Raw genomic sequence first — 25,046 nt, 5'->3', positions numbered from 1 at the left:
GAGACCGCGGCTTTCTCTCTCACGTTTAAAAGCTGTAGGAGAATGCAGCGTTGTACGGGAAGGACGTGTTTGCTTTTAGCCTGGCTCTCCCAGACGTGTTTGTTTTCTCTGAGCGCCACCCGTGGCGCTTCCTCCTGACGTTTCGTGGTGTTTAAACTCCCCCCCCCCCACCTTTTTTCCAATGTGACCCTTCCCCCCTAAAGACGACTCTCTCTTTTACTTTCTGATAGACATTTTTGTACCAAACTTTGATTGAGATTCATGTTCCGAGCTTCGGCGATACCCAATTAACTGGATGATTAACCTGTATGAGAGCGTTCTGACTGAGCTGAGTTTAAAACGTAACTCTGTTTTATCATTTAAGCTGTCTCAGGTGATGTGAAGAGAAAGTGAACGGTAATTACCTTTCTCGATTAATTTCTCAATGCAGAGAAAACAGGCTGGGAGCGGCCTCTAGGCTGAAAGTAAGACATTGGCCTCCTCTCTACTTCAAATCCTGGTTATGTCGCCAAACTGATCCGTACTTTTACGTGGATTGCAAAAAAGATTAAAAGGAGTTTGAATTACCTTGAAAGAATATGCGCATTGATCTACAAACTCTTTTCCTTTCTGAGAAAGGGCACTGATAATTTCCTTTGACTGAAATGCAGCCCGGTCTGTGTCTCCCCTTTTTCAGATTTGGGGCTCCAGGTTGTTTTTTCAGCTATTTTTAAATTTCCGAAGTCCATTCGTTCAACTTCTCTGCGTTTAGTACTACTTCACGAGCAATGTGCAAATGCTATTCTGGATGCCATCTGTCCACCTATTGAATTAAATGTGTTCAACAAAATACAGGCTTCTTTTTTCCTGCCTGTTGAAAATTACCTACCGGTAAAAAGTGTGCTGTATGATTCGAAAAAAACCTGAACACGCTGTTCAAAAGATCTGTTAATTAATTAAGATTTGTTAATTCATTTCATTAATTTATTTTATTCATTCTTCATCAGAGGTCATTTTAATAGTACATGAAGATATGAAATTATGGCATTAATTATTTCGTGAATATTGTTTATTTATTTATTTTTTTAACATTTGAACAGAAATTGTTAAAACTGTTGGAATCAGGTTTAATGCAGAGTAGCTCACTGTAGGTGTGCGAAGCTTTTTGAAACGGCTCTGTTGCATTAGTGGTTTTTAGCAAATGCTGTTATCCAGAGTGGCATATACAATTTAACATCTATGGAAGTATAATTATTTAAATATATGTTTTCATAAAGTCTCATGGATTTTTATTTTACTGGAAACTGCAGCTGGCAGTTTTGGTCATTTCCACTCACATCAATTTTTTATGGAAAACATTTCACTGCTAAGAATCATTTACAGTGCATTGCTGTTGTTTAACAGTAACTCTCAACCAGAGCAACATACGCAATTTTAGATCTTCACATTGCATACATTTATACACCTGAATATACACTGAAGCAGTTCAGGTTAAGTATCTTGCTCTAAATCTGCAATCTTTCCTTTGCAAGCCCAGTTGCCTAACCACTGTACTGCAGTGCCAAGCAGTGTACTGTAGAGACATTATGCTAAGGATCATTCAAGGTGATGCAGTATCCACCTACCAGGGCCCTTCCCATGTTAAATCAATGACAAAGACACAGTTATCCGAGCATAAGTGCATTCATCATGGCTTCTCCATCGTCAATGCATGCCTCTAAACCATTAGAGCCAGTGAAAAGCTTCCTGGAAATGGCAGCTATCAAAGGCCTTCTTTAGAAGGTTTAAGTTGGCGAGACCGTTTCAGTATTTTTCATTTGCTCTTAAGCGCATTTGCAGTCCAGGGTGGCAGCTCAATAAGTGAACGAGCTTTGGGTGAGGAGAGTGGGCGCTGCTTTGGGTGTGTGTGTGTGTGCGTGTGTGTGTGAGAATGTGTGCGTGCGTGTGTGTGTGTTTCTGTGTGCGGGTATTTTACATGTGACTTTACTGAGGGAGGGGTGCTCTGTATCACTGTGGCTGCCCTGCTGTGTTAGAGTGCAGCTTCACCCCTCTGATCTGCTCAGTACCCCTCAGCCCTCCACACTGCACACATGACAAGCGTTACAGCCCAGGCCTTCAGCTTGGGCTCATTTGCACTTATCAGCTCAATATGGAGCTGCTAAACAGGAGCAGCCAGCAGCACGCGCGGCGGCGGCGGCTTCCATGTTAGCAGCGGCCCCAGTGACTCTGTAGCAGCCCGCGCGGCGGCTAGCTGTTAGCAGCAGCCCCAGTGACTCTGTTGTAGCCCCCGCAGCGGCTAGCTGTTAGCAGCAGCCGCCTGTTGAGTGCACTCTGTTGAGCCCCGCTCGAGCAGCGCTCGTAGCTGTTAGCAGCCCAGTGACTCTGTAGCAGCCGCGTGGCGGCTGCTGTTAAGCAGCCCCAGTGACTCTGTAGCAGCCGCGCGGCGGCTAGCTGTTAGCAGCGGCCCCAGTGACTCTGTAGCAGCCCGCGCGGCGGCTAGCTGTTAACAGCAGCCCCAGTGACTCTGTAGCAGCCCGCGCGGCGGCGTAGCTGTTAACAGCAGCCCCAGGCTCTGTAGCCATGACCCAGCCGGCGGCGGCTAGCTGTTAACAGCGGCCCCAGTGACTCTGTAGCAGCCCGCGCGGCGGCAGCTAGCTGCTAACAGCGGCCCCAGTGACTCTGTAGCAGCCCGCGCGGCAGGTAGCTGTTAGCAGCGGCCCCAGTGACTCTGTAGCAGCCCGGTGGCTTCCGGAGGATTGAACGCTAATGTGTGCGCGTGTTCATTCAGCTCCGTCTTGACTCCCGTCGCCCATCGGAGGCCTGACCTTTAGGTTTACACTTTATCAGTGCGTGTGCCGAGCGCCGTTCGCTAAGCGGTTTGTGAGGAATTTTGGGAACGCGGAACCCGGCCCCGGTTTAAACACGCTGCTGCGCTGACGGATTCCATCTGCGTCTGCAGCAATTAGCGCCGAGCGCTAACGTGGCGTGGAAATCGCTGAGCGGCCCTGATCTATCAGGACGGCTCCAGCCTGCTGCGCATTCCCCCGGAGTCCCCGGTATCTGCTTTTTGATTCGCCGCCTCTCTGACCCCCACTGTTGCCGGGGATGTAATTGGCGGAAATGAGCTGGTCGGGGGGCTTTTCGTAGACGTGTTGTTTCCCGTGTTAAAGCGAAGGCCTTTTACGTTGTCTTCCTTTAATTAAGTTGCTTGTGCTCGTTCGCCATTCCCGTGTGTGCGTGTGTGTGTGTGTGTGTGTGTGTGTGTGTGCGTGTGTGTGTGTGTGTGCGGGTGTGTGCATATCCGTTTTTACATGCGTGTGTGCGTTTATGTGTGTGTATGTGTGTGTGTGCATGCTTGTGCGTGTATGCTTGTGTTTGTGTGTGTCTGTGTGCGTGGGTGTTTGTGTGTATAAATACGTGTGTGTGCATGTGACGGTGTGTGTGTCTATACGTGTGTGTGCGGGTGTGTTTGTGTGTGTTTAGGTGTGAGTATGACTGTGTGTGTGCAAGTGTGAGGGTGTCTGTGTGCGTGCATGTGTATATGCGTGTCTGTGTGCGTTTGTGTGCATGTGTGTGTTGATGCGTGTGTGTATCCGTTTGTTTGTTGGCGTGTATAAATACGTGTGTGTTTGTGTGAGGGTGTGTTTGTGTGTCTTTATGTGTGTGTATGCATGTGTATGTGTATATGCGTGTGTTTATGTGTATATGTGTTTGTGCAGTAGTGTGTGTTTGTGTGTATAAATACATGTGTGTGCGTGCGAGGGTGTGTTTGTGTGTGTTTATGTGTGTGTATGCATGTGTGTGTGTATATGCGTGTGTTTATGTGTATTTGTGTTTGTGTGAGGGTGTGTTTGTGTGTGTTTATGTGTGTGTATGCATGTGTGTGTGTATATGCGTGTGTTTATGTGTATTTGTGTTTGTGCAGGAGTGTGTGTTGGCGTGTATAAGTACGTGTGTGTGCGTGCGAGGGTGTGTTTGTGTGTTTATGTGTGTGTATGCATGTGTGTGTGTATGCGTGTGTTTATGTGTATTTGTGTTTGTGCAGCAGTGTGTGTTGGCGTGTATAAGTGCGTGTGTGTGCGTGCGAGGGCGTGTGTTTTCACGGCGGCGTGTCCGCGTGATTGATGTGGGCCCGTGCTCTCTGTACGCGTTTGAGAGCCGCCCTGTCCGGGAGCGCACAGGGGCCTCTGTGTGCGTGCTGTCCAGCCGGGGGCAGGTGGATGAAGGGCTCACACTGCGCTATTGACAGGCCTCGCCTCTCAGCCTGCCCGCTATCTAAACACGCAAGAAAGAGCCTGCTGTGCTGGGCCCGTCTCTGAGAGCCAGCGCTAGCATCCCCGGGCCTGTTTATTTGTCCGTCTGCCCAGAAAGAGCGTCGCAGGTTAATTTGTGTGGCTTTTCGTGGAATTTGTGTTGGGCCCCAGTGGGAAACGGGGCCTTCAGAAGTCAGTGCCTGTCCCGTGGCCCAATGGGAGGACCCTGCCAGTTTCAGCTCTGGAGTTTATTTAACGTCATTTAAGGCTGCGTTTGCAACTGTTCAAAGAACATGACTTGAAATGCCATTTTGCTTGATGTGTGTGTGTGTGTGTGTGTGTGTGTATGCGTTTGTGTGTGGGCTTATGTTTGTGTGTGTGTCTGTGTGTGTGCATTTGTGCATGGGCGTGTGTTTGTGTGTGCGTTTCCGTGTGCCTGTCTGAGTTTAAGTATGTGTGTATGTCTGTGTGTGTGTATGTTTGTGTGTGTACAACATAATGGAGTAATGATAGACCACATGATACATGATTAATAACTCGGATTTCATGGGAAGGGGGTATAATTGCAAAAATGTTTAATTTTATTTTCACTCTCTATGGTTGATTGGAAAGCAAACCAATAAAACTGATGTTGAAAAAGAACATAAAACATTTAAATGAAGCCAAAAACCAAATCAATATCAACAAAAATTGCATATAGCACAGCAGTGGCCTGGAAGGAAACAGATTGCTATAATAAAAGGCTGTTAGATAAATCTACCCTCAGGGAACTAGGGGACTGAACCCTGCTGGAGTGGACGGTGAATGTCCAGGCATTAGGACCCTGGAGACACCTGTAGGGTCACTCACATGGAGGCTTGTGTACTTTCAAGGGGCATCAAACATCTGCACTGATCCATCTGCTCAGATTGCGTTTGCTGAATCATTGTCCTTGCAGTTTAAATACAGTTCATTGGAAACTTTTGAAACTGCATTTTAGTGTGTGCGTGATAATGTTACGTCCCTAATCTCCAAGCAGTCCGGTCATGCAGAGATGTGGAGCAGCACTAGGAAACGTACTGCGTACTGTATGGAGTGGGGGGGTGGGGGGGGGGCTTCGAATTCGCTGCCCTGGTCTCAGAGGGCCACAGGGTCTGCTGCTTAATGTTTTCGCCGTACTGTAAAATCAGCGACCAGTTCAGGCGCAAGAAGTCGGGCGAGGCGAGCTAAGTGCGTAATAAAACTGCTCAAAGTGATAATGTGCTGAGCGACCGTGAAAGCCAACGGTCCCTGTGACCCTCCAGGACCCGGTGCGGCGGGGCAGCTGGCCGGGAGAAACGCGAAGCCTGGCCTCCCCCGCTATTCTCTTCGGCTTTGCAGATGTTGTTTTGCTGGAACAAGCGCGTTGCTCAGTGGCTTTTTGTAGTTTTTTTACTCGGTTGCGGGGGCCTCAAAGGACTTAGCGGTTCTTCTAAAATGGTGCTCATAACCTTGAATAATATGACCAAATGTTTTAGCCGCGCGATATGAAAGCTGGCTGAATAAGCCTGGCTAATGAGCTCACCATAATGGAATTGGAATTCCTTTCTCGGGAGATTATTTCAATTCTTTCGCGCTCTTGTGTTATAATTACACTTGCGCTCAAACCTAATGGACCTTGTTAAGTCCCCAGCCAACTGTCATTTCTCTGCCGGGACGCCGAGCCGGATCAATCAGAGGCCTTGTTTATGCGTCTGTCTAAAACACAAAATAAAAACATCTACCTCCCTGTACTAGAGTCAGCGAGCGTTTACCTGCACGTGAATCTGATCATGACTAAGACACTTAGCTCTCTTCAGTACCCTGGCCTGTAGCCTTGTCATCACCCTGACATTCTGGCTTTAGGTTGCACTGTGTAGAACCAGCTGTCAGCACAGGAGGGTGGTGTGTGTGTATGTATGTAGGTGTGTGTGTGCATGTGTGCGTGTGTGCGCGTGTGTGTTTGAGCGTGCGCGAGCACGCGTGTGTGAGTGTGAGTGCGTGAGTGTGTGTGTGTGTGTGTGTGCGCATGTGTGCATGTGCATGTGTGTATGTGTGCATAATGTGTGTGCTTGTGTACATGCATGTTTGTGTGTGCGTGCGTGTGTGTGTGCTCTGGGGGTGGGGGAGGGGGGGCTAGGCAGCCTACTGTGGTAATTACTGAGGTAATTAGCCTCCATGTTAGGCATTATCTACTCACCAGGGCAGGGAGCCCGGTCCTGCGCGGCCTGGGTCAGGGAGCGGGCTCTGAGGTGCTTTCAGAGCGGGCCCTTTGATCTACAGCGCTAACACACTCCGGGCTCTGGGGAGGCCGCTCTGTGACCCCTCTCATTGACTCTTCATGGACCCGAATGAGAGCAGCACTGTTCCCCCCTGCCTTGCGCCCTGCCGTTCATTGTAGAGACTGACGCTGGCTTTATTTATGGCCTGCTGGTCTCGCACCTTTACAAGAACAGGTACAGGTTTTACACAGTCAGGATATGGGCTAATGTCACATTCAGACTGCTGTAAAATATGTGATTTCAATATACAACAGTCCACTTAAAGTACAATAAAGGATGAAATATCACCACCAACTTTACAGTGTCCTGAAGAACATGACAACGGTTATTTACCATAACAATTGTTTATGCCCACGTACAGTAGGCTTCTCGTTTCTCTTACAAAGACAGAGTGTCCAGCGTGATCTTAAACATGAAAAGAGTCTCTGCTTCCACTCTGGGTCTTGGTTAGATGTGGTAGTGTCAGAATTCCTGAGTTGGCAGTGTCGGAGGTTCTGCTCTCAATCCTGCAGAACCACACGGCTGTCTACGCGTATGTCGCTAACTCAGACAGGCCCCATAAATGCTAAATCCGCCGCCCCCCCCCCTCTGGCCAAGAGCGTGTGCTGCAGGGGTTCTGCTACCTGGACATAAGGTAACACAGTATAGAAGGCCAGAGCTAACTGTCACACATATTCAAATCTCAGACTGTTCTCCATCGCTGGACGTCAGAGAGACTAGCGCACGAGCCTTACCTCTCAGGATACAGTAAGGGAGCATCGGTAAACCAGACGGAGAATTCAAGTTCTCCATTGAGAAACACGTTTAGGAGGCAGCTTCGGTGAGAGCGCGTGGGGAAAGATGTAGCCTCTGTTTGCGATGCAGACGGAGAAGCGGCTGGGCTGCGGGAGGCTGAGGAACGGGCCACAAACATGCAGATTTATACGAGGTTCAGCAGCGAGGAACGGAGTGCAAAGCGATTTCCGCACGGTGCGCGCACCCGAGGAACGCCGGGAGGCGAAAGAAAAAAACAGAACGGGGGCCTCGTGGGTCCGAGGGAGCTCTGCGGCCGGCCCCGGACACGGCACGCCGAGCTTCCGGAACGTTCCGTGGCGCGCGGAGCGAGGCGGTCTGCTCGCACGCGGAGACGGTTTTTTGGAAACAGGCCTCTGCTGCTGAAAGGACGATGGAATCGGGGCTTCTCTGACTCGACAGACCCTCTCTGGTGCACTTTTTAACGATCGCGCCGGAATGGGAGTCTTCATTTTTTCCAGTCACAAAAAGAGACGGGAGAGAACCGGAGGCAGTTGTGTTTTATGATAAATGCGGCTTTAAACCGTTTGAGAAATGGTATAAGGAATGCGTTGCCTCTATCTTTTTTTGTGTGGGGGCGTTTGAGTGTAGTTTTTACAGTGGACAGAAAGAAAAAGGCCTGAAATATTATTCAGTGGTTGCTGAAAGAAATTGTCTTAGATGGTTTTCTTTCTTTTTTTTCCTTTTTTTATTTTGTCGGTAAATGTTGCCAAAATCTGTGTACGTGTGTCTTACTGATAAGAGACCTAGCCTGGTGACCATTTCAGGACATCTCTCCTTCCGGCTTGCGATAACTTGTTCTGTGATTATAATATCCTTGGGCATAACAATATCTCTGTCAAACCAATTTTGTCTCAAGCGTGCGTGTGTTAAAATTGCATTATGTGGGAGGGAGATGAGCTTCCATAAGAACAAACATCACCCCGACATGCTATACTCTTGGGTTTCCTCATTTAATTCTGTTTCTGCCGCAACAGATAGCCAGATACCACACACATTATAAAACAGTGTTGTGCCTCGTTCACAAGGGAAACAAAGCGTTCAGCATCCTGGTGTGCGTACGTGCGGTGCTCAGGGGATGAACAATATCAACAGCGCTACGCTAGCAATGCTAAACCACTGTTTATTTACACAGAAAACAATAGAGGCAAATTCCCACTGCTTATCTACACAGATGGAGAAGAAACGTACGATAAACACTTTTTAAAAAATACTTAGCGGTGAATCTGGCTCTCTTGTTGTTTATTTTATTATCACATTTAGAAGATTTTGAGTATCAACCGAACATAAATGTTCGCAATGAATATAATTCACAACGCAGCGCTGCAATAACAAAGACTAAGCATAAACCGAACAAAGAGCAAATAGCACTACATAACCAAAAAAAAGGCAACGAGCAATCAATTAGTCGAGCACTTTAAGTGTTTATCCATTTTTGCTCTAACATATTGTTGGCAGAATGGAAGATACAACCCATTTCCATAAGTATCTTTTTTCCCCACACAATTAAAACACTTTGTTTGTTCACTTATCATCAAATGCAGGCTTCAAATCAGAAGTATGTTTTTTCCAGTGGCAAATAAATCATTGACTGTAAAGCTTTGACAAGTTCTGACTGGTCCAATAAGCAATTATCACATATTGACATCCAAGTGAGGTACAAGAGCGTTTATCCAGATTCCTAAAAATCAGCCTTCATCGCTATGTATGTCTTATGCAAGTGGGTGCAATAGATTTTCCTCCTAGCGTGTATTTGCATTCTGGTGTGCAGCGTCTTTGGGCAAAGGTTTAACGTTAGGCATTGAGAAATGCTCTTTAAGCCCAACAGTCGAGACAAGGATTCACATTACTCAAGCGTATCATTTTTAAAAAAATAAAGGTTTAAAAAACACTTCGAACCTCAGCATATTTTGTCCTCGACAGGGCTGTCACTGGAAAGCTAACACGAGTAGCGGAATGCTGCAGTATCCCTCAAACCCTTATTCAGATCCAGTGCAAAATACCCCGTTTCACAGACAAGCCTCATGGAAAATTGCAGGTGCTACGGCACACAGGCAATTTTCTCGGCAGGCCGAGCGGAGTTATGAGTTCCGGAACGTTCCGCCTTCGGCCCTCAGTCTCTGAATGAGACCGCCTCGCGGAGGAGAATCTCCGGCCTGGGTGGGGTCCTCAGACGCAGGCTGGCACGGAGGAAAATGAATAATAATGATGAAAGAGGAGAGGCAAATTGATTTCGTTAGGTCACCCGTGTGTTACCGCTCCGTGTCACGGCGTTCCTCTCTCTTTCCCAGAGACGAATGGATCCGGCTTAATCTTCCTGTTAAGTTGTTTTTTTTCCTTTCATTCACTGGGGAAATTAATGGCCCGTATCCCCCCCCCCCCCCTCCCCACCAACGACCACTGCCGCACATGAATGCAACCTCCGTTTGGTCTCCATTCGAATAAATAGCATTGATATGGGTTCTGTGCCTTACCCCCTGAATAAGTCATGAGAACTGTATGACTTCAGCTGGTGTGTGTGCGTGTGCACTCGTGTGTGTGTGTGTGTCTGTATAGCATGTGGAGTTACGGGGAGTAAGCAAACAGGGAGCATACTGTTGCATTACAGCAGGAATGACATGGGCGGGGGGGCGGTCGACAGCTTGCGTTGTGTTCCAGAGCAGCTCAAACACCTGCCCGGGGAACGGCTGAGCTCCTGGCACGTTCTCAAACTTTGTGTTCTGCCGCTCCCACCGAAAAAAACAGCAGTTCATCTCCCTCACACCGATACGTGTGTGTGTGTGCGTGTGTGTATGTACGTGTCTGTACATGCGTGTGTGTGTGTGTGTGCGTGTGTGTGCATGTGCGTGTGCTTGTGTGTGTGAGTGTGTGTGTGAGTGTGTGCGTGTGCGTGTGCGTGTGTGTGTGCGTGTGTGTGTGCGTGTGTGTGTATGTGTGTGCATGTGTGTGTGTGTGCGTGTGTGTATGTGCGTGTCTGTACGTGCGTGTGTGTATGTGCGGGTGTGTGCGGGTGTGTGTGTGTGTGTGTGTGTGTGTGTGACAGAGCGTCTCTGCTCCCTGCTGTTTGGCAGTAGACCCCCGGCGCTCGGCTCTCTGGCCGCACACACACACACACACACACACACACACACACACACACGGCGAGCGCGGCGGAGCCTGGCGGAGGGCTTCCTCTGAACTGTCCCGCCCACGCCCGCCATCTCGCCAGCCCCCCCCCCCCGCCCCCCCCCCTCCCCGCCTCAGTCTTGAGAAGCGAAGACGCTTTGATGCCATCTGGCCGCGTCTGGGACGGGGGGACTGCTTCAGGGCCCGTACCGCTTCGAAAACAACTTAGCGCTCACAGCGTACACATCCCCCCCTCCCCCCCATCCCCCATGTCTGCTACACGCTCCCGCCTCCGATACTAACAGAGATGTACGGTAACTAAGCGCTGTTGATATTTATAGCACTTTCTGTGGATCTTTTTTGCTTGATCCAGGTTTTTATTGTCCGTTGACATGAAAGTGACAGGCAGCTGAGGGGCAGGAGAGCCCCAGAAAGGGGACCTCACGCTGGGGACACGCGGGCGGACAGCGGAGAGATTCCCGCTGTGCTCAGTGTGTCCGGCGAGACAGCAGTGCCTAGCGGTGTTCAGAGAGAGCATTTCTCTACCTGTTTTTACCCGTGTGTGGTCCGGACAGAGAGAGGGGTGTTCGGGACCAAGGGGTGCACTCTGGACAGAGGGGTGTGTTCCAGACTGAGGAGTGTGTTCTGGACAGAGGGGTGTGTTCTGGACAGAGGGGTGTGTTCTGGACAGAGGGGTGTGTTCTGGACAGAGGGGTGTGTTCTGGACAGATGGGTGTGTTCTGGACAGAGGGGTGTGTTCTGCAGAGGGGCATGATCCTTTGCCCCCACCCCCCATTTCCCTGTTGCTGCCAGCATAACAACCGGAAAGACTAACGGCCTGGAGCTGCCGGCCTGTGACAGCCCTGTTCCTGGGGGGGGGGAGAGGAGGCGGTGGTTCTCTGCTCTGGAGGACAGGAGAGGGCTGAGCTGAGTCCCGTCTCCTGCCTCCTGCGTGGGCGCGGGTGTTTCGCATGGCGTGCACGTCGCGCGGCGGCGGCGCATCCCGCATGCGGTCCGCGGCGTTGGGGCCCCCGCTCCCCGCTCCGGCGGCATTACCATATCATTTACATCGGCCGCCAGGGACCCTGGGGCTCCAGGAGCGCTCCGGGGTCAGCGATGTGCCTTTCACACGTCCCCCCGTCTCTGTCTTAAATGAGTCACCTCGCAGCTGGGCTCATTATGCCTCCCCTCCCGCCCTGTCCCATCACCACCCCCCCACACCCCCTCACACCCCCTCCCCTCCCGCCCTGTCCCATCACCACCCCCCACACCCCCTCACACCCCTCCCTCCGCCCTGTCCCATCACCACCCCCCCACACCCCCTCACACCCCCTCCCCTCCGCCCTGTCCCATCAACACCCCCCCCACACCCCCTCCCCTCCCTCCCCGGGACGTCCCAGCGCTCCCGTTTCTGTGTCAGAGCTCGTCTTTCAGAACGCAGTCGGAGGAGTAAAAACAAAAAAACTTTTTTTTTTTTTTTTTGCTAATCGCGACCGCTGCCATGGCTTCTCGGGTCACGTTTGCACGCGCTCGCTCCCGGATCAGCGTTTCTGTAACCGGCTCAGGGTTTCACACCAGAGCGCAAAAGAGGGTCGACAGGAGGTCTGAGGTCTGTCCAGGCGTCGCGTGCTTAAACGAGCCGTCCCTTACTCTTCAGGAAGGGGCCCGTGTGTTACACTAAAGAAACCTGTCTGGGGTTCCGGCCCGCTCCTCTCCACGCTCCGCCTATCGCAACGAGGCGCTCGGAGAACCGCGGGCGACGCCCCTCATCAGAAGCAGCTCACGCCGAGCGTAACGATCCTCGCCAGGTGAGCGAGTGTGCCTCGCTCGCCCGGTCGCCACGGGGATCGGCGTGCCGGAAGCTTTGTGCGCGTGTGTGTGTGTGGGGGGGGGGAGGATGTGCAGGTGGGGCTCCCCCCTGCTTTGATGGAACTGACTGAAACGCAGGAGGAAGCGCGCCCCTTCCCTTGGGGACCCCGGCAGTGAATTGATCTGAAAAGCCGGCTTAATTAAAACGGGCTGGTATAAATGAGTCCTCCACAGCCGGCGGATTCCGCCTGTTTACAAGATTAATCGAAGCATTTTTCATACCTGAGGGGTCGTCGGGGAGGGAGGGGGGCTGCCAGACCAGCAGATGGATGGCAGTTGGGGAATGACTGAAGAGGAGAGAGGTGCGCGGGTGTGGATGTCCCCGGGGTTGTTTTTTTGTTTTTTTTGGTGTAGCACGGATAGGAGCCCTGCAGATATGGGGAAAAGCAAAAGCAAAACAAAACACAGAGTGAACAACTTAATCTGGCCCTAAAAGGCTTGTTTTGATTTCCTCGAACGCTGTCATGTTGTGACCAAAATGCAGAACTAGACAGGCAGGACTTTGCAGGGTTTTTTATGAAACGCACTTTTAGCCTGCTTATGAAACTGCAGTCTGTCTGCTTTGCTCTGTTTTCCTGTAACGCATGGCCATGCTGTGCAGAGAACTCCAGAAATTTCAGAAAAAGATAAAAATAGCTCCGTTCTCCAGCGCGCCAGGATTTCCCCGCAGGCTCCGGCTGAGGAGGCAGCCTGGAGAAACGCTTTCGCCGGCAGCGCTCGTCTTCTGCCCTGATTATTATTACACCAGCGCTGAGCCACCCGCTAAAACGGCGCGGAGCGACCTCTGAGGGTGCGCCGAGCGGCGCAGGGCCACGCGAAAGCACAGAAACCTGAGAAACCCGGGAGAAGATCCATCGCATTTCCACGGCAGTGCAGCGACGGAGAGAAAGAAAAACCGGAGGAAGAGAGAAAAAGATTTTTTAAGAAATCGAGAAAACGAGGCAATTTCTCCTGAGGCCGCGGCGCAGTGGAGGGGAAGAAGGGGGAAGAGGACGCGCGGAGTGGAGTAAGACATTCAGAGTTTCCCTGTAAACACATTAGGCTTTCGCTCGTCCTTCGGAACGGAGACGGGGGGGAAACATTAATCAAAGCGTCGCCTTCGCGGGCGAACGCGTGCGCGAGTCTCATTTCGGCGTCTGGGCCTTTCGTCGGCGGATTTCGCGGCCTCGCTATGCAGATTCGCAAAAAAAAAAAAGCCTCGTTTCGGGACCGCATTCGCCGAACGCCTCAATCACCCGCCACAGAAAAGCCCAGGGTCATTTCTTTGCGAGTTAAAAATCGTTTGTTGTTTTTTTTCTGGTTTTATGTTTTTTTATTTTATTTTATTTTACTCCGGATGGGCAGTGATCTGTTTTCCCTGAGCCAGTAATATTGTTTATTTAAGCCCCCGTCAGTAACTTAAGTTGCACGTTATGAGCTGGCCCAGTTCTCTGATGTGTTCTTATTTAATTTGGCTGCGGAATGTGGTTGCTTTAGCAACTGTTAAAATCCCTCGGCTAACGATCTGTTTCCAAGTGGATCATAATTTTGGAGAGTCAGCATACAGTAAATCACGTTGGCTGTTGATCTCTATGATCCCCGTAGTTAATCACTTTACTTTTAGTCCTAAGTGGTGCTATCTTGTAAGAATTTGTTTCTATCTTGTAAGAATGGCGGGAAAGTGCTGGTGGGTGTCACCGTATTCTATAGTGAGCTGTATCCCACATACCAAGGCCTGCTGGCGGTCAGCGGGATCATCCCATGCCTTGATCTAGGCTTTCGGTTAGCGAATCATCACATGGCTGCATATCTCTTTATCTCCTTTAGCAAACGCCCTCCACCAAGGGCTTATTCAAAGTCCAGCAAGGACGAGACACTGGCCTGTTGTCCCAGCTTCCCCCCCCATCCCCCCCCCCCCTCGCTCGTGTCTGAGGACGTTTCGCACACCCTGTCACAGCCTCGCAGCTAAGCCTTCGTGCTAACAGCTCCCGGCCGAGCGGTCAGGAGATCTAATCAGCCTGCCTGTCTGTCTGCCTGTCTGTCAGCCTGTCTGTCAGCCTGTCTGTCAGCCTGTCTGCCTGTCTGTTTGCCTGTCTGTCTGTCTGCCTGTCTGTCTGTCTGTCTGCCTGTCTGTCTGTCTGTCTGTCTGTCAGCCTGTCTGTCTATCTGCCTGTCTGCCTGTCTGTCTGTCTGTCTGTCTGTCTGTCTGTCTGTCCTGTCTGTCTGCATGCTGTCTGCTGCTGTCTGTCTGTCTGTGTCTGTCTGCCTGTCTGTCTGTCTGTCCTGTCTGTCTGTCTGTCTGTCTGTCTGCCTGTCTGTCAGCCTGTCTGTCTGTCTGCCTGTCTGTCTGTCTGTCAGCCTGTCTGTCTGTCTATCTGTCTGTCTGTCTGTCTGTCTGTCTGTCTGTCTGCCTGTCTGTCAGCCTGTCTGTCTATCTGTCTGTCTATCTGTCTGTCTGTCAGCCTGTCTGTCTGTCTGCCTGTCTGTCTGTCTGCCTGTCAGCCTGTCTGTCTCCCGGTGAGCTGAGCCGGGCTGGCTAGTGCACACAAAACCCACTCCAACCCCCGTGGTTGCCGCCGGTGACGGGAGCGAGATTCACATGATTATGGGATTGCTGTGAGTCCTCTCCGCCTCCTGTGTCGCCTTCCGTCTGGAAGCTGGAAGGGGAACGGGAACCGGAGGGGGAGGGGGGAGGTGGGAGGTGGGAAGGGGGGAGCGGTTCTGACATTCTGCAACTTCATTGTTTTCTTTTCTTTTTAGAAAAACAAACCCAGGAAAAACAAGTGTAAAACCCGGAGAAGTGATGAATATTTCATAAGGGCTTTGTCTCCGGCAGACCCCATTCTGAATTATAAATAACAATCTCGTTTGTGAACTGAATGGGACTGATATATGAGGCTTAATACTAACTTTAATTTGCTCGCTGCTTTGTTGGGATGTTTTGGCTCTACCCGCATCATGGTTATTATATCAATAATTCAGCAGATGGCTCTGTCTTCATTAGTTTATCTTCTGGACGAGCGTTCACATTTATATGAGAAATAAGTACACTTTATGAAATTGATTGTTTGCTTGGAACAACCTGTCAGACTTCCTCATTCCTGCATCTGAGCCTGCGGTCAATATGGATAATGGAATTCTATTATACGTCTGTGGGGGGGTTAGTAACGGTTGAGAGCCCTTTGTGTTTTTAATCCCGTTTTTTTTCCCTCCCAGACAAAAAAAAAAAAATGCGCAGCAAGACAAGTGAGACTGGTAATAACAAGCTCACGAGAAGTGTTACTTTTGTCAATCCCCTGGTAGAATTGATCCTCATTGAAGTCTACCTTCTGTCACACAAAAAATGAAAGAAAAAAAAACACACAAGAAAGGCTTTGTGCTCTTCGGCCTTTGTGTGCTCTCCGGCATCGGCACTAATCCTGCTCTTGACGGAATTGCGGGGGCGCGGGAACATGGCGGTCTGGGCGCGCGGGAACATGGCGGTCTGGGCGCGCGGGTGACGGTGGCCGTTTTCGTTCTGTCGTTGCTCAGGGCTGAACCCGCTGTCTTTCGACCCGGCCTCCAACAACGAGCCCCTGCAGTTCAGCAGCACCAACGGGCCGCTGGTGACGGACTGCCCCCTGGAGAACGGGGCGGAGAACAGCAAGAAGAGGAAGAGGCCCAACCTGCCCCCAGGTAAGACCCCTATACTATTGAGTACGCCTGTTGAGTACACTGGATGGGAACGTTGTTAAGTAGGCTGGATTTTCGGGTTTTTGCTGAGTATACGTATGACACACAGCGTCCCTTCGCTGACATGTTCCTTTAACAGCAAGAACAGCAAACCGTGAACATGGCCGAGCAACATTTCAATTCCAAATACCAAGGCGGGACGCCTTGCAACACTTCTACATTACATGCATACTGCATGTCACATACTGATCAGTATGTAGGAACCAGTACACACGCTAGTACACGGGACACAGGAGGAGACTTGTCCGCTCACCTCGACTGCAAAGCATTCTGGGATGAGTTGAAATATCCCAAATTGTCTTTACGGACAATTTAGAACTTGAATTGAGAGCTTCGGTTTTGTAGCTTGGAATTTGATGTGATAATTAGTTTTCTGCATATATTACCTGACAATGTCAGCTCTGTGGCTCAAACAGTATTAAAAGAAGGTTTTCGACTAATTTACTGTCAGTGATCTGCAGTTAGGAAACTAAATGTGCCTGGAATCAATCTCAGCCTGCCTCTGTCACAGATTGTCTTTGCTAAGTGAGGCTCGAAATTAAATCATTGTAATAACTATTGGAGAATACGCTACTAATTGCAAATGCAAAGTACTGCATACAATTTTCGCTGCATGGCGCAGCATAAAAATGTTTTTATTTCATTTTTTTTCTGAAGAAAAATATAAGTTCCACTGCTCCTTAATGTGCATTGCTGACTTTATTTTGGCAGTATTAATGAAAAAGATCTTAATCTCTTTCTTTCCCTTTCCCTCTTCCAAGCTTAGAATTTCACTCAAATAGTTCATTGTCCTTATGCTCGCTTATGTACAGTAGTACATGTAAACTAAGCTGGAGTGTATTCTCTCTGTCAGCTAACATACAGCCACCTATGGGACTAAATGCCGCTGCATTGTGTTTCTAACAGTTCTAAATCAGAAACATGTGTCCAGATCTGAAAAAATAATGGAAGAACAAAAGCGGGCACTCACAGCGAGGCTTAAGGGTGCATTTTTTTCCCGCTGTGTGAACATATGGCACTCAACTGCCGTCTACGGTGAAATAATGCGCGTCAGTTCAATTCTGGGCTCTGCTGTGGGTATTTGTGTGAAAAAAAAACAAAAATGTGTGAAAAGCATAAAGTCTGAGGACCATGCGATTTCTCCGTCACAAAGTATGACTGGAGCCTAATAATAGCATCCTTTCCAAGTCAGTCTCCTTAACCCTTGTGTTCTGTTCACTTATTAGCACCTGTAAAACTGTGTTAGCCTGGGTCAAATATACCCAAGACATTATTTGGATTTAAAAACAATACAGAAAGAAAATTTATACAGAAATACCCAATATCTTTATCTCATTTCCAAACAATAGAAACAATATATAGTTAATGGTTGCCATTTACCTCTGCTAGATCACATCAAACAATGACTTTCATTTGTGATAAAGATGTGATTTATATTTTTTTAAAGCTGCTATAATGAAGGCATTTGGGCATAAATCATGTTTATCAGGGAAATTTTTATCTGTGAATTAAAATGAAACAAGGTTTTCATACAGTAGATTCTATTTACTATTTTGAACTGACATTCTCAATTATTCTCATGCTTCGTCTTATTATGTTCAAGAAACTGTGTGGGCAAAGTCATAAAGCAAGTACATGGTAAATGGTAAAATGGTAAATGGACTGCATTTATATATATACATGATGGACTGCATTTATAAATATATACATGATGATGAACTACAAATAGAATCACAAGACAAGAACCAATTCCGCACTGATTTAGTCACTCACAAATGTCATTACTCTTTCACGAAAATTTTAAAACGGGTCAAAACCGAACACCGAGGGTTAAGCCTGAACCAAAACAGAACGGAAGTTCAGTTTTTCTAATTGCACAGGCAGCCTTCGTGTTCTGCGTGACATTTAGCGCACACTCTTATCCAGAGTGATTTACAAAGTGCGTGCAAGTCAGTTGGGTGAAGAGCAGCAACAATGGCAAACAAATTATTAGTTTCACTACATTACATCAACTGTCAACACATAACCGTAAGAGCCATTAGCAGACACAAGAGGGAATTTGTGGAATCACCTTCATACTTGAGAAGCACCTTCATACATCACACAGAGAAATGGCTTTCAGACACGGTAATATGTTTGAGAAACACGCTGGGCGTATGACCCGGGTGACTGCGCTCGCGTCTGATAGGCTTATCAGGCTATGGTCGTTCCTGCAGGTGTTAGGGTTATGCAAATGACAGATCAAGATAAGTGGCTTTCCGGCACGTAGATAAACATTCCCCGTACGCAATGACTGCCATGCCGTGTGACACAACAAATGTTTATTTGCATAAACAGGGATGCTGTATTGTACTTTATAGTCTCTTTCCAAGATTTAATGGCTGCTCTGTTGCTAAGGATTGATAAGACATAATGTGCTTAAATTTCCCTTTTTAAATGAAAAAATATTTAAAACAAAATGTATGTGCACATACATCTTTGCAATATGATGTTTGGATTAAAAAATGTAGTCAACTGCAAGTGCTTGTGCTCCTGGTCTCTGAAATAGGAATTTTAGCAATGCATCCAAAATTCATCACAGTTCATGGTAGAGAGCGTGGCTATTATATGCAATGATACATATATAGCTTTTTTTTCTCATGATTTTCCTATTACAGTGTCTTGGCCACCAGCAGACAGAATCACAAGAGCAGTTATTCCTTTCACATGGAATATGAACACGCGCTTTGATCATCCTTATTACTAGCTATTTGACATCTGAAGATATTTTTCCTGATAAAAAATGATTTCGGACATAACTGTAGAATAAGAAATTATTCAGTAAGTGTTTCTGATACATTCACTTTATTCTTAATGGAGCAGTTTGCCATGCTCCCGTAGCCCCTCGGCTATCACAGAAACTGAAATACACTCCGGTGAGAAAACTGGGTATGACTGCATGCGGAAGCAAATGGAAATTAAAGGAACTGTGTGTGACGGGCGTGTTCCGCAGTCAGAGTAGAAATGGGCTTGGATAAAAGGGAGTCGGGAGTGGGTACTCTGCATTTAGATCAAAGCCGCTGAGCGCTAATCTAATCTGTCCGTTTTGAGGAGAGCCCTCGTCATCTGCCAAACCGTAAAAGGTGCAGGATTGGCTTCGGCTTCGTAGCTCCGCCGCACGCGAGCCTCGGTTCCGCCCAAACAGGTGAGTCGTGCAGAATCAGACCAGGAGAAATTACGAGTGGTGGCGTTTTTTTCGTTTTTCTTTTGTTTTGTTTGTTTTTGTTTTTGCAGCGATTCGCCAGTTGGAAACAGTTCACCGCACAGTTCCTAATGACGGGGGAGGAATCGCAGATATACTTTCAGCCTCGTTACGATGAAACTCTCATTCTGGTTTTGTTTTCTTCAAAACACTGCCTGCGAACCGCACACTTTCTTTGTGCTCGCTGGTTTAATGTTTCACAATATTAGGCATGAGTAGTAGCATTTTCCTTAAGCTACACGAGTTACTTCCCGTTATTATTTCTATAAAATATCTGCTAATACATGCACGTCCAAAACCCAGCGATCGGCAGCATCTGCTAGCTAGACAAATGTACTGTGTCCCTTTAATGTGTTCTGGCACTACAAGACAGAATGAAGTTCTCTCCGCTACGGAAGGGGAAAATGACACATGGGCATTGACTAATTAACAGTGATGCAGATTTACCCTCGTTAAGGAATTATAATGAATGGATTCATCTCATTACGCTCGGCACTCAATTAGCCATTCCACCCTCTGTAAGTACCTTCACTGCAGATAATAGGAGTTTGTAGTGATGGAGTAGACTTTTGTGATATACGCAGACCACTCTCGGCATTGGCTGCCTATCCCCCCTCACGCGGCAGCTTTTCAGCCGATTAAAGGAGCCGCGGTTGCACGAGCCTTAATGAACTAACTGCATTAATATGCTAACTTCCATTTAATAGCAAGTGAAGATGTTAAATGCATTAACTATCGCTAATTACTTTGACAGTGTATATAAATAGGTGCACACTTTTTCAACAGCTGGAAGACAAAAGTAGAACGTAGTGTCCACCTGCTGTGTACAAATACCATGCAACACCAGCTTAATGTGACCTACCATATGAATTCAGTATAGTCCCATTGCCTTGGGATAGGTTAGTCATGCACTGAATATTTCTACACTTTGCCCATTAATCAATCCTAGGTATATTTGTTTTCCTACTGAAGGGTACTGAACACTGCAAAAGATGTTATCCTCCCAGCTGAGAATTTTCAGATAGCTCTGTGCTTTAAAAAGTTCATTTGTGACACAATGAAATTGTTTTATTGCAAAGCTTTGTTTTCTTAAAATGGAGATCTGTATAATAAAGTTTTGACAAAAGGCAGGAAGTTTGATGTTTTACAGAAATCTTTGAATCCCTCGGACTTACTGTACTTTACTTGAATGACTTTTCAAGACTTATTTTGGGATATGGTGGTTGATACATAGCTTCCATGAATTGCACCTGTAGAGTGTACTTGTCAGGTTCTGTCTTTGCACCGGATGTGCCTCCATTGATAGTGGTAAAGTGTGCTCTACCATGCTAATTTGTTTATGTGCCTACTTATTTCACAGTAATACATTTGGGTCAAAATTCCGGTGGGAATCATATTCGGGTTGCTTTGAGTGGTGCGGGGAAAATATGGTAAGTTATTCAGTTAAAATGGGCGCGTTTGCGACAGCGAGAAGCGGCGGCTTATGAAAAAAGAGCTACATTAACTGGAACGCTGAAATGGAATTTGCATGCCTCTCCATAATACGTGCATTAACCTTTCAGAAGCACTCGCGCAGGAGCGCCGGGTAAGTGTGTTGACGCGGATGGAGTGGAAGGTGAGGGCAGACGAGTACGGGGAAGCGTGATGTTTCCCGGCCCTGCCGTCCAGGCAGCGGAGGACAGGCAGCGGAGGACAAGCCGCCGTTAGGCAGCGGGGGATAGGCCTCTGTTAGGCAGCAGGGGACAGGGTGCTGTTAGGCAGTGGGAAACAGGACGCTGTTATGCAGTGGGGGACAGGCAGCGGGGGACAGGCCGCTGTTAGGCAGTGGGGGACAGGCAGCGGGGGACAGGCCGCTGTTAGGCAGCGGGGGACAGGCAGCGGGGGACAGGCCGCCGTTAGGGGCGGCTGTCTGGGAGGGCGTGCTGTGTGACAGCGCGCACTTCTGTGTGTCCCCACTGGGCTTCAGCTGTGTGCTGGAGTCTCTGTGTCTCTGTGCGTGTGTGTGTGTGTGAGGGCTGGCTTTCAGTGCGTGTAGATACACACACCAGACACGCATGCACACACACACACAAACATGCACACGTGCATACACACACGCACGCACGCACACACGCACACACGCACACACACACACACACCTGTTTATCCTGCTTTTCTTGTGCTGCTCTGGAGGGAAAGGGCACTGTTGCCATTCATCATTTGTTGAATTAAAGTTTAACACTGCAGCCTTGGGCTGTCCAAGGCAGGTGGCTTTTGTCCATGCCTGAGGGTAAACCTAGTGCAAAGGCGCATTGCTATTTGAGCCATGGCAGTTCGACATCTTAGTACCTCGTATTACTAAATATATATCAGTGCTTCAGAAAGTTTTCACACATGTTTGGTAAGTGTTCCCCACCTTTCTATTAACCTAAATTGGGACAGGGGTATTCAGTTTTCTTGATCGCACTCAATGTGCCGACAAAGTCCACGATCGCTGACTCTGTGAGCTCTCAGAACTCAAGCAGCAGATCAGTCATGCTGTCATGAGGAGCAAGGGGCTGCCTGTGGAACTTGGAGATGAAGGCAAAAGGGCTGGAGCAGGTAAAAAATAAAAAAACAGATTGACAAAGCCTTGTGACTTTCTATGAGCACTGATAAGTCCACTGTAACAAAATGGAAAAAAAATATGGCACCACACAGACACTATCAAGATCTGCCCATCCTACCAAAATTGAGCACCGGACGAGAATTGTCAATTTTCTGAGACGTGACCAAGAGGCCGACTACGACACTGATGGAGTTGCAGAGCTCATTGGCTGAAATGGGCGAAACTGTCCAGAGATCACAGTCTGCTCAGCGCTTCACGGATTTGCCCTTGGGAGGGTGGCTAGACTGAAGCCACTTCTGAGAACGACATTAAAACCAGCCTAGAGTGACAGACGCTGAAACCTGGAAGAGGATTTTGTCTTCTTCTGAGACTGGTAGGAAGAGGTCTGATGAGACTAAAGTTGGGCTCTTTGGCCTTATGTTTGGCGCAGTCCAAGCAGAGGCCCATCACCCTGGAAACGCCATCCCTGATGTTAAGCATGGGTGTGGCAGCATCATGCTTATGGGGTTTCTTTTCAGCAGGAGGGACTGGGAAGCTTGTTACCATCACGGGCGGGCAAGGCCTTTAGGAGAACCTCTCGGACACATATGGGCAAGGCCTTTAGGAGAACCTCTCAGACACATATGGGCAAGGCCTTTAGGAGAACCTCTCGGACACATATGGGCAGGGCCTTTAGGAGGACATCTCCTGGACACATATGGGCAAGGCCTTAGGAGAACCTCTCGGAACATATGGCAAGGCCTTTAGGAGACTCTCTCTACAACATTGGCAAGCCTTGGAGAACCTCTCAGAAAACATATGGGCAGGGCCTTTAGCAGAACTCTCGGACACATTATGGGCAAGGCCTTTAGGAGAACCTCTCGGACACATATGGGCAAGGCCTTTAGGAGAACCTCTCGGACACATATGGGCAGGGCCTTTAGGAGAACCTCTCGGACACATATGGGCAAGGCCTTTAGGAGAACCTCTCGGACACATATGGGCAAGGCCTTTAGGAGAACCTCTCGGACACATATGGGCAGGGCCTTTAGGAGAACCTCTCGGACACATATGGGCAAGGCCTTTAGGAGAACCTCTCAGACACATATGGGCAAGGCCTTTAGGAGAACCTCTCGGACACATATGGGCAGGGCCTTTAGGAGAACCTCTCGGACACATATGGGCAAGGCCTTTAGGAGAACCTCTCGGACACATATGGGCAGGGCCTTTAGGAGAACCTCTCGGACACATATGGGCAAGGCCTTTAGGAGAACCTCTCGGACACATATGGGCAGGGCCTTTAGGAGAACCTCTCTGATGCGGGTGTCCAGCTCCAGTCCTGAAGGGCCGCACTGTCTTCTGATATTTGTAGTTTCCTTTCATTCAGCAGCCAATTAAGGCCTTGAGAGGAAGTTGTGTGGACTCTTTAGGTTCAGTGACTTGAATGCATCACTCATGCTGAAACACCAAAAACCAGACTCTGTGGCCCTCCAGGGCTGGAGTTTGACACCCCTGCTCTAGGAGAACTCTGCAAGAGATCTGCATTTACGGCAAAGATTCGTGATCTAACAGGACAGCTGCCCAAAGCACATGGCAGAAACTACAAACGAGAAGATCAGTATTCTGCAGTGGATCAGCCTAAGCCAGGACTTCAGTCTCATTAAATCGGCAGTATCACTTGAACATTGCTGTCCACCAACATATTCCGTCTAAGTCGGTAGAGTAAGAGCAAATCTGCACGGAGGAATGGGTTAAAACGGCAAGGTCTACACATGCAAAGCTCGTCCACATAGACTCGAGAAGACTCATAGCTCATCCTCAAATTATTGGCTCTGTGTGGGGGGGGGTGCTTTCGTAAATGGGAAATGTAATTTCATTTTTTTTTAAAGCATTAAATAAAAGGCAGGTGAATACATTCTGAAAGCGCTGTAATATTTGTGTAGATGTACGTGTGGGTGTACATATATTTAAACACATTTAAAAAAGATATTTTTATTGAATGTTTTTGAGGATTTCTTCCTCTGGCGTGTGTGTGTGTGTGTTTGTGTGCCTGTTTGTCTGGGATGCAGAGCTGTGTGTGTGTGTGTGTGTGTGTGAGTGCTCGTGTCAGAAAGCACCCTCCTAATGAGGACCGAGACGCCGGCAGTCCTGGCTTGTTTGTGTGTAAGGACAGGGTATGGAGAGAGAGGCAGAGCCATTTCTCACTGCAGATTGCCCTCTGAAAGCCAGGCCTCCACACTGTCACTCTCCACTGGTCCCACGGTGACAAATCCCCTGTTCCCACCCCCCCAAACCCCCGCCAACCACAGCCCCCCCACCCCCGACCCCCAGCCAACCAGCTCTTGTTTAGCAGTGTCCTCTATGTGAGCTATTTCTCCCGCTGTGCCCTCAGTCGGCACTCTCTGCACCTTTGGACCCGTGCCTCATTCTTATCCGGTTATTTGTAATGTCAGATCAGCTCTCTGAAATGCCACGCGGCGCTTGGAGGGGGTCTTCATCTGTCGCAGCTCACAAGAAGAAAATAAAACATATAATTCAGATATTTTTTTTTAGAAATTGATGAACTGCGGTGGAGATGTACTCAGTGGATGAAATCATATGAAGTGGTGGATAGTACTGTCTGCCGCCTGTAGAGACAGCTGGATGTGATTTAGATTGACCTGTGTGCTACGCTACATTCTTTACACCGGTGGTTCATTGGCTGGCATTAGTTACTAGGTTTATTCACTGCTTTTTTGGTTAAAGTTTGCCCCATAGAAAGGGGCCAATTTGTTGCTTCAGTGTGATGAGAAGGGCATATTTTGTGGTGGAGACATGAAGCGAATAATGTACGAACAGCTACCGAACACTTTGCTTTGGGGCTCCTCTAGACTAGATAACAGTTTCTGCGATGAATGACTGAATTTACATAATAAGAAGCGAAGAGGCTTTTCTGAGAAGGAGCTGGGCTCTTCAGTCAGACAGGCTCCTCTTTTACTCCGTACGGCATAACTGTTGTGACGCTCTTGATTTTCTCATGATTAGATGTAAAAAAATAAAAAGTGAGGAGCACAAAAGGCTCGTTCCTTTGTGCGTGCTGCACGCGAGTAAGGACACGCGTGTCTGCTCGCGTGTGTGATTGCGTCTGTCTGTATCTCGGCTGAACGCGGAAGCGTTCGTCCGCCTGTGCGTGTGCAGGAGTGAGCGTTTCAGTGTGCGAGCGACACACACACACACACACACGCGAATGCCTCCGAGTGCAAGTGAGCGAG

At 48.5% G+C, this 25,046-nt stretch overlaps 1 protein-coding gene across 4 annotated transcripts in view; it reads left to right on the top strand.

The window, feature by feature from the left end:
* Positions 1–25,046, top strand: part of enox2 (ecto-NOX disulfide-thiol exchanger 2) — a 231,011-nt gene that overhangs the window by 112,637 nt on the left and 93,328 nt on the right. For 2 of the 4 annotated variants that reach the window (XM_064329345.1, XM_064329344.1), the window contains exon 2: positions 15,788–15,931. Coding sequence is in view for 1 of the 4 variants with exons in the window: in XM_064329344.1 (XP_064185414.1) it covers positions 15,788–15,931 (144 nt within the window). In the remaining 3 variants the exon portion in view is untranslated. Of the gene's footprint in view, positions 1–14,545; positions 14,873–15,787; positions 15,932–18,439; positions 19,173–25,046 lie in introns of those variants that run through there. The other 2 variants (XM_064329346.1, XM_064329347.1) reach the window with 2 other exon arrangements.

Source organism: Anguilla rostrata, chromosome 3 (assembly GCF_018555375.3).
Source record: "Anguilla rostrata isolate EN2019 chromosome 3, ASM1855537v3, whole genome shotgun sequence".
NCBI classification, from domain to species: Eukaryota; Metazoa; Chordata; class Actinopteri; order Anguilliformes; family Anguillidae; genus Anguilla; species Anguilla rostrata.
This window is presented reverse-complemented; position numbering and strand designations above follow the sequence as displayed.